Here is a 14,391-nt window from a genome sequence, read left to right on the forward strand (position 1 = left end):
TCCTCTCCCGAGACCCAGTGCAGGCAGGAGAATAAAGAGAAAGCTCCAAATATAAAAAGTACAGTCAGCAACAGCTACTTCAGACCTAAGACACACCGAGGCTGCTAAATGATGCACTGCTATGTTCAGTCAGGTCAGTGTTGTCTGCTGTATGACACTCTGCAAAACAGAGAGCATCATTTCTGCTTATTCACGGATGCAACGGCGCCGCCTATCTGCTCTTTGGAGGTATGGCATCTAAATTCCCACTACAGGAGCCAAATGAGCCACACCACACCTTGACACACAAGTCATACAGTGGAGTTCTCCAAGGATGTGCTCCCTGTATGAACAAGGATAGGATGAACATATATCTGCTCTACATATCTAAATGTATAGTGTGAATATTAAAATGTAAGATTGTTGGTGTTAGACATATTCATGTCGTCATTTTATCTGCAGTGAGAGGTGAGGCCTCAGTTATGTAACTGTTAGTGAACAAATCATGGTTATAATGTGTTAAACCCTGTCAGATTTTATTTTTGGCTTTTGCTATGTTTGTCTAATGTAAAGAAAGTTGTTCACACGTTGCAGTAAAGATTTACGAACAAAGCTAAAAAGCTAAAGTTTAACTGCAAGTCTCTAAATTAAATACTGAACACTGCAAATACAGACGTGATACCAGCATGCTTTCATGAGACCTATGAGTATTTTTAACACGTTCAAAGTCAGTCCTGTACTTACAAACAAGATACTACGGAAGTACAGAAGAGAGTAACTATGTGAAGGTTGATTTTGAGCAGTTCTTTGAATAATATGTTGTTACATATTAAATGATAAAACAATTATCATTTACAACATACAATAAATATTTTATATCTGAAGAAGGACAACGACAGTAAATGCACAGCACCGTCGATATATCCACATAACGAAAGGCGTTTGTACTGTAAATAAACTATGTTAAGGTCACAAACAGCAAAACCTATATTAAATTATATTTTATGTTTTATACAAACAGACAATTTTTTTGTTTGATGTCCTCCTACAACAAATTTTGTCACGTATTCTTTGATCCTGCCCCTGCAGCCAGGAGTACAGTTTACCGTATGGCAAACACAGGCCATAAAAGAAGATACGACTGGGGTGAAAAGTTTAAGTGCACTCAGTGGCTTGTTAAATATAATCAGGCAGAGTACTGACAAGTCAGTTACGGTATTGATAGCAAAGGTGATGCTGTGTTATCTTTCTTATAATTGGTAATTATATGAAAACTGGTTAAAGGAGATGATCATGTCACTGTTGGACACTTTTCAGGAGAACACGGTCTCGTCTCACCATCCCAAAGCAGGTCTTCGGATCCCTGGGAAGGTCGAAAAAAATACTTTAACAGTAGTTAATGTGCAACATTTGATTCAAAATGTAATGATGAATTAAACCTCTTTTGACATGCACATGTTTTAAAAACGGTACTCGTGTATGTCTCAATCTCTAAAATTGTACAGCAACTGTGTTTGACTTGAGGTGGTATTTCCCCTTTAATCCTCATTGACAAGTTCTCCAAACTGCCCAGTTGACCTGCAAGCAACCTCGATTTACAAGCCCAAATTAAGATAAGGACAGGTTGTGAAAAAGTCACCCAGTTTATGGCAGCGCCGTATCTTATCTCTGACAATGAAGTGTGGTGTCATGAAAAAGTTTAAATTCTGTCCTGCACAATAACACAGCACAAACACAGCTCTCAAACAACAAGAATGGCGCAATACTGAGTGTCCGCAAACCTTGAACTAATACATCTGTGCAGACTTTGTCACAAGGACTTTAATAAGAAGGAAAGCAAAGTGAATACTCTCTGTAGCCTGGAAGGATTCTGATTTAAAATTCAAACTTTATTGGCAAGTTAAAAAAATATTCCAATGCAAATTTTATTTTAGGTTGACAACAAACTATGTACAACACACTTGGACACTTAAATTACCACATTTATTTTAATACTAGTTTCGTGTATCATCATAATTATGATCTTTGTATCACAAATAGTATAATTAAAAACTACAATTATACAGTGCGGTGTCTTCAGTTATAAGACTAGTGCTATCTTTCTGTCCCCAGTGGGTCAAAACACAGAGTCCTGTGATGTGGGGAATGTAAGTTGATCAGCGCGGTCGGTGACGATGTTGACCTGAGGAACCTTGATTGGTGGAGTTCAGGTAAGCAGCATGGCACCCAGCACACAGCTGCCTGTAGCTGGGGCTTCTATAAGAGCAGAGAGAGCAATTACAAACTATTGTTGAGTTTATTTATCACAGGCCCTGTACAAACACATTAATCATGCAGTGAGAAGATATGTACGGTATCAGATTTAGCTAATAGTTGATTCTCTGGCCAGGAACACACATTAGACAATATGTGGACAAATACAGTTGCAGAAATTCAATAAATTTAAATTTTAAAAACACTCAATAGTGAGTAGAGTCATGGTAACCATATATATGATATGATTCATTTAGCAAGATTAGAATCAAAGATTTCAGCAGCACTGCACACACACAGTATAAAGTATTTCAACTAGTTATTGTTATATGGAATATTTTGTTACCTCATAATAAAGCATCTGGTGACTGACTGACTGTATGTGTTGTCTGGTCATCAACTCTATGTCCTTGAGTGTTTCGGCCTTCCTCCACTTAGCTCTGCGGTTCTGGAACCAAATCTGACCACAAATAACACAAATAATTAAAGTGAATTCAGTGAAAACAATACAAACTTCTACTAAAGGATAAAGAAAAACTAAAAAGAAGCCTCCACACTAAATCACTGAATCCCAAATTGACTATATTCAGTTTGAATAATTTATCCAGTGCCCGTGGCTTGTTTTGAATTATTTTATTTTGAATTACTGTTATTTAGCAAAACTAAAAAAAAAAAAAAAACACCTAAACTTAAAAAATACTCTAATTCATTAGATATAAAAAGATCAAGTGTGACCTTCCAACTGTCACAGATGTAGTGTACATAAATTATATAGACAGAAAACAATGCGCATGTGCTCTTTCTCAACCACATTTCATTTTAGTGTAATGTTAAATATAACACTTGGTCTATGTGACACCTTGTCTTCATTGTTTTTTTTTTGTTTTTTTTTACAAACGAGTTCTTCCTAAAGTTATCTCATTAACAATCAAATTATAGAATTGTTAGCAAGAGTTTGGCTTAGGCTTAAAATCTAATCAGCTGCTAAATAAATGAATAAAATATTCTAATGTATTAGTGTATTCAAGTATAAACAGTATCAGTGTGTGTTCTACCTGTATTCGGCCCTCAGTGAGGTGCAGATGAGACGCTAACTGGTCTCTGGTGTTGATATCTGGGTAGTGAGTCTGCTGGAAGACGTTCTCCAGCTCCTGCACCTGGAACGGTGTGAACGTTACTCTTGTTTGCCTCTTTTTCCTCTGACCTGTTAACAAATGATCCCTATGGTCATCATCATCATCATCATCATCATCATCATCATCATCATCATCATCTACTGTATATCATGCATCTTTTAAACATACAGCTAAACACGTGGGTCAGTGTCAAAGTGGAGCTCCTCAGCTCAGATTTCTCTTTAAATACACGGCGTAATACTCACTCACACAGCCTGTGGTCGTTTTTGGAGACTCCTCGAATAGTCTGAGTTGTGCAGTTTCTATTGAAAGAAGGAAAACCTGTAGTTTGTGTAGTTTGTGTTACTTTCTGTGATTCACAGAAAGTAATACAAACTATAAACTTTAAATCAAAAAGAATTAAAAAAGATCCTAAAAAGAGACTAATAAAACATACCTGCAAATAAATGCTGGTTAGACTTTCTGGTGCTCTCCTTGATTACAGACCAGTCCCGGTGAACTGGTTTCTCTCTCCTGACACATGTCGGCCTCCTCAGGATTTCTTCAATTGAATGGGATAATTTTTTGTGCGGCTGAGATTCTCTTTCTTGATCCATGCAGAAATCTTTCTCTGTATCTCCTCTATTGCACATTTCCGGTAATTTATCACCGGCCATCAGCACCTTCTGTCAGTCGAGAATATCTCAAGTATTGTTTTCTGTCAGTTCTTGTCTTGCGATAAAGCTTCAGGCTAAGAAAAGTCCTGTTCACTGACTTGTTCTTTTCCTCGCTGGTCTCTGTGTGGCACTCCACTCTCTACAAGGTGAGGACAGCAAGGCTGTCACCCTGTGTTTGACCTGCATCACATGGTCATCATTAGGGAGGAGCAACGTACGACTCTGTAATCAGCATCCATTCTTTTTTTTTTCCCAGTGTCCCTAAAGAAGTGCTCATTTAAGGTGTGCTCATTGTAAATATGTGAACATACACTCCTGATATTATTATCTGCCCTTATCACTCATTCACACACACACACTGTTTAATACAAGTTTAAGTTGTTAAATGCTTTATTGCTGTGTAACAAACGTAAGGACAAATTCTTTACAGTTAAATCCAGTCAAAATGTGCTAAATATTCAACTATGAAACATATTTTAATTGTTGCTTCTTTTTCTTATCAGCCCATTTATTGGGAATCTAATCTTTATCAGTCTGGCCTCGGTATGCCCTCTCACACTTTGGTTCACCTCTCAAAAACCAGAGGAACACAAGCTGTTAGTGACTCCCCGTGGCGTGTAGGAGATAATGTCTTATGTGTGCAGTATGTCTCCATCTAGTGTTGTCGGCTGCTCACTGAGCAGAAACACATTACAGTGCATCTCTGTCACTGCAACCAGACATGTAGGTGCACATGTCTGCACAAACACACTTACGCTACGCTATTTATGACAAAAAAAAAAAAAAAAAGTGAATTAAAATTTTGCTCTAATTACAGCCAAAGCTTTACTCTGGATTAGAACATGTTCTTAGAGTCAAAACATTTAGACTCTGGCAGATTATATGAATAATATTACAATGTTCAAGGTTATGTAACTTAGGGACAAACCAGCAAGCTACAGTAGAGATAATGAGCTGATTGTTTTTGTGTGCTCTGCAACAGTTTTGTTCCATTTTAGTCTGCTTCAGTGATAAAACTGCATTTCAGGACTGGATTCTCTGCATCATAAAACAGTTTAGCCCCGGACACGTGAAAATTCTTAGAAGAGCCACTGACAATTGTAAGACATGCATGCAGCCGCTCATGTCCCTCCAGCTGATCAGTGACAGATGACTCTCCACTTCTGAACTCACTCTGCGAACAGATTTTTTTAATGCTTCACAGCCTGGTTCAAAACAAAATATAGAAACAGCTGAATCTGCACGTGTCCCATCCGAACCAACCAATTTATAAGACAGATTTCTTGTTCTGACAGCACAATATGCTCTTATAACCAGGTATGTTGCATTAAATAAACATGTTGTAATATTCTAAATGTAAGTCTAAGTGTAGCCAAACCTCAGCCAGAATTTCAACATGTTCATAATCTCATCTCACACGCCAGTGATGAAAAGCTCGTAGCTTTTGCTCATATTTGTCTTACGTAAACGCGGTAAATCTGAACTCTCGATTTCAACATGTGCAACAGATTATTCCTGTGAAAGGTTCCCTCTCTAAGTGTTTTATTGCACAACGCACATCAACCAATTAGATTATGGAGCAGTCTCTCCGACACACAGGACAGTCCTGTCTACTGTAAAACACACTTACCATAAAACAGGCTGTCCTGCTAGCTTCTGTGCTGAGCACGTTTCATGTGAGCTCAATTTCCTTTAACTATTCTATTTGGTGCATTTTTTTTAAGCTCTCATTCCCTGCTATTTGTGTCTTAACGTGATCATGTGCTCCTGAGTTTTACTGTGTTGCAAGAACTCACATGTGTGTGATGATATGATTATGAAATATTCACAAAATTAGTCTGATAAACAAACATGATTAATGTTCGTTAGTTAGAGCTACAGAGCTAGTTATTTCTGCCAGTTCAACAAACTTATTGAGGCTTTGAGGCTTAGTAGGAAGTATTGTATATTTAATAACTTTCATAGTATTTGCAGCCATCATTTACTAATTAAAACAAACACTGGCTCCAATCTCAGGCTTTTACAACCTGACATGTGATGCTGATATTTTGCACACTCACATGCACACAGAGCAGAAAACCTCATGATGTCTGGGCTTTGCTGGTTTCATGTGAGCTCTATTTCCTACTATTTGGTGCATTTTTTCAAGCTTGATTTTCCTGCTACTTGGGCAGTCAACAAGTGTGAAGACAAAAGGTTTCTTAAAATACTAGTTACTGCTTTTTGAAGCCTGCTCAGATACTTTTGAATCAGCATTTAACTGGAGTTAACTGGAATAATGGAGAGCATTAAAAAGCCTAATGTACTTATTTACTGTATGAGCTTTTGATTGTTCCTCTTCTAGTGTTCTCCCAGACTTTGGGATGGTAAAGTTGGGCATGACTTAGGTCCATACCAGAATAGCTTAACGACTGGATTCATAAAACTTGTCATCAAAACATGAGCATGTTTTAGACATGATGCAAACAAAATCTTGTTTGCATCGAGTTGTGAGGCATGACGTTGATGAGCATATTTAATACTACATATTTATATATAATATATATTTGTATTTTTAGTGCTATTATTATGAATAATAAGTTGAAGCACACTGTTTTAAAGATTATTGGCACACATGCACAAATGCATTTTTCCACACTTTACCAGAAAATATACCAGAAAACCAGATCATATCTAAATAGAAAACCAGGTCAGATCAGGTCATACATCACTTGAATACAGCTTACCCTTCTGTATAAAGACTGGAAACAAAAGAATGACTTTTAGGAAATTTCTTGTGACTCTTTCTTGTGGAGCTGAAAATATGTGACTGGTGTGAATGTACATAAAAAACATCTACACTGCACAAGTGCAGCAGTAATCAATTTGAAATACACTGATACAATCCATTGGGAGTTGCTTTTGATTTATTTTACTTTTAAAAGTCTTTAGCTTGCTCTTTCTAGCCTCACGTGACGACCAGTTTAACATTTGACTTTGGATGCAGAACAGATGCAAAATACTAATTCTCCAGCAGATGATGTGAGAATATACAAGCCTATGGATGCCAACATTGTGAGACTTCCTTTACTGCCATACCTCTTAATTAGGTAGATGTGGGCTGCTGTCAAGCTCTTAATTTAAATCAATAACCTAATTATATCTGAAATGAGGCTGGAGGCCGTTGAGATGTGTGGTAAACCAGGAAACGAAGTTAACATTTACTGAACTTTTACTCATCATCAATAAAGGCTTTGTACCATGTGATGTTTTTGGTAACATGTGATAGTCCTGGAGGTTTGTCCTTTAAAACAAATATTTGTTGTTAAAATTGGAAGGAAAGGAGTCTGGAAAGACCACAGACATGAGCCGGGCTGAAGCAGAAACAACAGACCACAGCAGGCAGTTAGTAAGTAAGCAAGTATTGCTCCCTACACCCCCCACTCCCATGGAAACCTTACAGGCTTGTTAACGGGTTCTGACATTAAGGGATAACAAAGACTATGTTTGAAGGAAGGAGATGCCCACTCTGAAGGAATATCTCTCCCTCCTGCTAAATGCTGGTTGGTCAGCTGCTGCTACTGTTGTAATTGGGTTCACATGAGTTGCTGGTGGGACTTGTTTCAATCAACAAGCGCTGCAGTCTCATGTCTGAACTCTGCTCCCTCTCACACGCTGCCCACTCCACTGGTACTCCTACCTCCCAGTTCTTTGCCTCCTCCCCCGCTGACTTATGCCTTTTTCACTTTTCCGTTCTGGCACAGACGATTACCACCTGAGACATGACTCCAAAAAAGCAAAGTAATGGTCGGGACAACTACGCATTTGCAGTGAGTAGAAGTTTCATTTATTCTTTACAAAGACCCATTTGCATACTTTCCTCGTGAAGTAGTTTCAGAATTCGTCTCTGTAAACAATAATTTGATAATTCATTCATTTACTTTTAAGTGTTCATTTATGGAATCATTTATGAGGTTTGTGACGATTTCTCACGCCTCTGACTTGAGCTGATCTTTTAGCACCGTGGTAGAAACTACATGTTTTGGTCAGTTAGTTATTGACAACAGGTAGAACGGCAAGCAAAGTTGTCATGGGTACATGCCAATGGACTTGTTTACATTCCAGCTCCTCCATGCCTCAAATCACATTAGCGGAAACATAATTGACTTGCTGTTTAGTTAGAGCAACAGAACAGGAAACATTACTGTGGTTTCGGTCCAAATGGTGATTATACACAGAAGTGATTCTGTTTTGACACCGTGCATTACCAGTGCTTCTAATCAGTAACTGAGGGTTCACGCTTTGAATCTGACAAGTAACATTTCGGCCTGCTGTTGAAAATGACTTAGCTGTAGCTTTACTTCCACTGTAAATCATTTATTCTCCTATGGATGCTTTTGGATGATGAAAATTGCAATGGCTTTAAAAACATATTTCATGTGAATTACCACAATGCAAAGTGTGATTCTGTAGCACACTATATTTGCTGTTGCACCTTTAACTGACTTGTGTTTGCTTTTCGGTCCTACTGTTCGAAGCTTGAAGGACGTTTCTGTGGTCTGCCTGACTCAAAAGACAGAGAAGTGGACTCCTCTATGGGTGAAGACGGCAACAAGTTGGCATATTGTGTAACAGATGTACCTCCTTGGTACCTGTGCATCCTTTTAGGCATCCAGGTACGTCAGCAAAAGGTCTTGATAATGAGTCTCCACTCATTTCCTGATTAAAAGCCTATGTACAGCAGCATAGATTCTGTTATATAACAATGTAAACATGACCAAAATGTCAAGTGAAAGCTTCTGTCTGACGTTTCCTTCATGGTTGATTAGACTTGGTTTTATTTATGTAGGCCTGCTTGGGAAATTTGCTTTAGATAGAGCACAGGAGAGTTTGTTTTTATGTATTAGCAAACTGAAAGATCTTCCTTGGAACTCCTGAACTCTACAAATAGAAACAAATTTCCGTTTTTACAGCATCACAGATCACAAGCATGCCTCAGATGTACCTCTTCCCACTTTTCCCTGTCTCTCAGCACTGTTTGACTGCATTTGGAGGGATCATCGCCATCCCGTTAATCTTGTCACAGGGGCTGTGCCTGCAGCATGACGGCCTCACGCAGAGCCACCTCATCAGTACCATCTTCTTCGTCTCTGGTCTCTGTACTCTGCTGCAGGTTACATTTGGCATTAGGTAAGAAAAGACAAGGAAAAGTAGTTAATTAGCAAAAAGATGCTTAGGGTGAAAAATGTTTGGCTTCCTTTAATTGGAGATAGTTGTGGACTTTTCTCTTTGAGGTTAACGTCTATTAATTCACTCGATAAGCTTTTTCATGTTGCATTAGATCACGCTTTAATACAGAAATCCAGCAGTACAGCAGAGTGCATTAAAGTGGAATTAACTGTGCTGCTCCTTCTGATTAAACTTGGAGAACACAGCAACCTCTCAGCCTCACTTCTTAACCTCTTTTGAACTGCGAGGCCTGCCAAAATCAGTGTACGTCTTAACCGTGAACAATAGAATATTTTACTGTGATAAAGGGCTCAGCTTCTGTTTAAGGGGATCAGAGATGTAAAGGATCAAATAGCTTCAAGTGTACCTTAATATCCCAATATTTTCGATTTTCTAATAGTTTTTGTACTCCATTTGAGTGCGATACAATATGTGAACTTGTGCTTGAGCTTTTGCAGACTCAGCCTGGCTGAATATTGGTGTCACAGCAGGATTAGGGAAAGAATTTCCATCTTACTATGTTTGGAATCTAGTTCTTACTAAATCCACATTCCCCCTAGCTTAGCACCACTGATGCTTTCTTGTCTCTCTCCAAATACCGGAATATCAGCTCTAAGGACAAAAGCCATGCTGTTTCGGAGAAACCAAAATACTTGTTCTTGGACTGACTGTAACACACTAATGAGCATGTTTCACTGGAAATCTTCAGTTCTGTCTCTGCTTCAGTCCCATATGAACCACTCACAGTGAAGTGAGCAGCCTGATGATTAAGATTATTACTAAGCAGATGACTTCAACTATAATTTAACCTCCAGTCTAGCAGTTTAGAGAGACACTGTCCATCTTCACATGATTTAAATCACCAATTTTAGCATGTGATTGAAAGCAACAGGGACTGCAGAGACTTTTGCGCTGTACTTTATTTAAGGATGTTTCTTTTTTTGCTCATCCTGTGCAATATGTGATTATGTATTTTATGTTTATGCATGTGTCTAGAAAGAAATAGCTTCCTTTATCTGTCTACGACATCTCATTTTCAGGTTGCCCATTCTCCAGGGTGGCACCTTCACATTGTTGGCTCCCTCCATGGCAATGCTGTCCATGCCAGAGTGGACATGCCCCTCTTGGACTCAAAATGCAAGCTTAGTCAACGTTTCCTCCACAGAGTTCACAGAGGTGTGGCAGAGTCGAATGAGAGCAGTGAGTAAACCATCTGAGCTTTATAACTTGTGGGTTAAATTCTCAGTCTTGGCAGAACAATAACAGTTTTGTCAATGGTATTTATTCCACATATCTGAGAAACAGCCACAGAAAAAACAGGTGAAAATGGTTTTACAGCCTTTAACCTTCAGAAGCAGGGATTGAGAAAATATGTTCTTCATTTTTATAAACTCTACTGAGCCTAACATGGACAAAAACATGAACCTTTTCTCATCTTGGTCATTTTCACTGTCTTCAGCTCCAGGGTTCCATCATGGTGGGCTCACTTTTCCAGGTGTTTGTTGGCTTCTCCGGCCTTATCGGCCTCTTCATGCGCTTCATTGGACCTCTCACCATTGCTCCCACCATCTCTCTCATCGGACTGTCCCTGTTTGACTCAGCCGGCGACAGCGCTGGGAATCACTGGGGCATCTCTGCCATGTAGGTGAAATTTACAGTGTCCTTTTAGAGATGGGGAACAATGCTAAAGAAAAACAAATGTAATGCAATGTGATTTTCTGATTACAATGTGCTTTGGGCCTGTAGAAAGAAGTTTCTGCCTTCCTTACAGCTCTGCTATGTTTTTTAAAAAGAGACTTGTCCCTAATCTTTAGAGGCGGGGAAGCCTATTAAATGTTTCCTAACAAAGAAAGTTGCTCTGCTAAGTAGCTTTATGTTGTATGCCGCTACAGTCAGCTACAAAATAGTGCACTCCCACTTCCATTCAACATCTTTTTTCCTTCCTCTTTCACAGGACTACAGCACTGATCATCCTTTTCTCACAGTACCTGCGTCACATATCTTTGCCCTTTCCTACATACAGCAAGGAGAAAAAGCTGCACACCTCCCGCGTCTACATGTTTCAGATTCTCCCTGTATGTATCAAACATATTGTGCTGTCTTTGGGCTCATCTGCATTTCAAACAATTAAGTCACATTGTTTTTATGTATCCCCAGGTTCTGCTAGGAATCACTTTGTCTTGGCTAATCTGCTTCATTTTGACAACCTACAATGTACTTCCTACTGAACCAGCCCAGTATGGTTACCTGGCCCGAACTGATCTGAAGGGAGATGTTATCGGTCAGGCTCCCTGGTTCAGTTTCCCATATCCAGGTAAGTGAACTGACGTTTAAGCGCAATACAAAACAATTACAGGTTTTATATTGTGATTCATTATCTAACTCTTTACGTTAAAATATGAACTTAGGTCAGTGGGGGATGCCAACTGTAAGCCTGGCGGGGGTGGTGGGCATCCTTGCTGGTGTGATTTCCTCCATGATAGAATCTGTTGGAGACTACCATGCATGTGCCAGACTCTCTGGGGCTCCACCTCCCCCTAAACATGCCATCAACAGGGGGATTGGTATTGAGGGACTGGGCTGTTTACTGGCTGGAGCCTGGGGTACAGGAAATGGTACCACCTCATACAGTGAGAATGTTGGAGCTCTGGGTATTACAAAGGTAAGATACAACTTTTTATTCAGGCCAAGGAAGATACTACTAACCTTTTGGGGCATGTTGACACAGTACTAATGCAGGTTCAAGTGAAGCCATCTTTTTTCTTTTACTTGTATTGCAGGTTGGCAGTCGCATGGTGATCGTAGCCAGTGGAGTATTGATGGTTGTCATGGGCGTATTTGGGAAAGCAGGCGCTATATTCACCACTATCCCATCACCTGTGATAGGAGGGATGTTCATGGTTATGTTTGGTGTCATTTCAGCTGCAGGAGTTTCTAATCTGCAGGTATTTACACCTATTCATATTCAAGTATCGTTTTCCATTAACCTACAAATTTGCAAAAATGTGGAACTTTTCTCATGTATGTACTGATTCCTACTCTTTCTTTGTTTACATTTTCAGTATGCAGACATGAATTCAGCCCGAAACATCTTCATTTTTGGCTTCTCCATGTTCTCTGGTCTTGTCATTCCTAACTGGATATTAAAGAACCCAACAGCTATTGCTACAGGTGCAAATATAAATATTTCCAGTTTTTTATATGTTTGTAGTTTAATCTGATTATTGGAATTAATGTAAATAAATAAAAACTAATTAACTGTTTTCCTTATGTTGTGTTTAGGTTTGGTAGAACTTGATCAGGTGCTACAGGTACTTCTTACAACCAGCATGTTTGTGGGAGGTTTCTTTGGCTTCATTCTGGACAACACCATTCCAGGTAGTTTTCTTTTAAATGAAATCATTAGTGTATTAATTCTATTAGCATTGTTATGTTTACAAATTAAATGGTTAAATGGTTAAATATGATGCAGCAATCTCATTTATTAAACTATAGTAGGATTTAACACATTTAACACGTGTCCATCAGGATCAAAGCATGAACGAGGCATCCTGGCGTGGAACAAAGCTCACGAGGACGATTCCAGCAACACACTGGAGAGTGGAGACGTCTACAACCTTCCCTTTGGCATCAGCTCTTATTTATCTTCTTCTTCCTGGCTTCGGTACATACCCTTCTGCCCTCCTGGTGTGCCCAGCTCTCTTGATGGATGTCGAGCAGATACTAATTCCCTGGAACCTAAGCAGCCACTGGGGCATCCAGAGCCTGCACAGATCATTATCGGAGTGGCTCTGTGACTTGTGTAGTCATGATAGCATGCCATTTTGTTGGATTTTCAAAAAAATCCACACCATCAGAGGCAGCTCAGTTTGGACCTTGTGTCCCCTGTTAAAGACACTGTACTGTAACAACATGGTGCAAAGCTTTTCAAATGACCATTTGGAGTGACATTTACGGATGATATCTAATATACTGTGTGGACTTCCTTTAGGGAGGTGCTTTAGGGAGGTAAATAGAGTTTTCTGTACAGTAGTATACATTCACATTACTTAACATTTTAAGAAACAACAAAGGTTTCCTTTGTTTAGAGCTTGATTTTACTGATCTTATCAGTCTTGACATACAGTCACACCCAGGTGATAGCAAACACACTCTAAAATGACATTTGAATGTAACTAGATCCCTTACGTTTAATGCCACATTTTGCAAAAAATTTCTATGTATAGTTTTGTGTAAATACTGTACCTTATGTTTAAATTAACATTTGCTGTGACAGTGAAAATATTACACAGTCCCACGCACAATAGGTATATTTTTTGACAGGACTTTTCTCAGAAGATTCCATCCCCAAGTCTGGGGGTAAGTCAGTTACCCACAGGTCTTAAATGATTTTTCTTGTATGCACATTAAATAAAACATTTTTAATTTTAAATTAACGTTGTCCCTGACAGATCCTGCTTGATAGCTTTGTACAAGCTTACAAAAGGCTCTGCCCAAACGTGTCTTTGGTGTTCAGTAGTGCAGTCAACAATCTGGTGGGCAGTGTATACCAAGGTCAGCAAAGTATGATGTAAAATCCTCCTGATGCAGGTGACCAGTGTGATTTGAAAGGTCCAAGATGAACTCAAATATGTCTGTTAGCGTCTTGGGGATGATCTCTTCATAGATTAGCTATTTTTCTTGTTTTTCGAAGGGAAAACACTTCAGCATCTTTTACTGAAAACTGTCCACCTGCTTCAAAGTGTATACCTGCCAGAAGGATCTATTTGGTAAAATGGAAAAAGGACATTGTTCTTAGCATTCACTTATTTTTTGAAGTTTTGCTAGTTTTAGACATAAATCACTTGAAAAATGTCTGGATTTATGGGAATATACACTCAACTCCAAAAGCATCTGTTCAAACAAAAGGTGCTATCTTCTAAGTTGTGTATCTGATCCAAACGTAAACACCTGGAAATAGAACGTATCAAATAATAGGTGAGCAACGTTGAAGGAGTTGGTGGCCACCTCTCTTTTTATTCATTTTTATTTTTATTCAAGACATGATCTTTTCCTTTGAGGTAAATATTGCAGTATCACTGCGATGGACTCAGAAGGTTTCATGAAGCTGAATTCCATGTGACAAGCGAGTAACAAACAGCAAATTGTCAAGTACCATG

The 14,391-nt window shown here is 38.9% G+C and overlaps 1 protein-coding gene across 1 annotated transcript; it reads left to right on the forward strand.

Annotated features, from left to right (window-relative positions):
- Positions 1-7,754: 7,754 nt before the first annotated feature.
- zgc:110789 (Xan_ur_permease domain-containing protein) lies at positions 7,755-13,631 on the forward strand. The gene is made up of 12 exons (XM_026364636.1): positions 7,755-7,833; positions 8,542-8,679; positions 9,036-9,193; positions 10,273-10,432; positions 10,692-10,873; positions 11,187-11,307; positions 11,390-11,546; positions 11,641-11,894; positions 12,013-12,177; positions 12,295-12,403; positions 12,515-12,610; positions 12,761-13,631. Exons 1-12 carry the CDS (start codon positions 7,786-7,788, stop codon positions 13,027-13,029), a joined length of 1,857 nt encoding a protein of 618 aa, XP_026220421.1. The 5' UTR covers positions 7,755-7,785; the 3' UTR covers positions 13,030-13,631.
- The last annotated feature ends 760 nt before the right edge of the window (positions 13,632-14,391 follow it).

Source organism: Anabas testudineus, chromosome 6 (genome assembly GCF_900324465.2).
Source record: "Anabas testudineus chromosome 6, fAnaTes1.2, whole genome shotgun sequence".
NCBI lineage: Eukaryota > Metazoa > Chordata > Actinopteri > Anabantiformes > Anabantidae > Anabas > Anabas testudineus.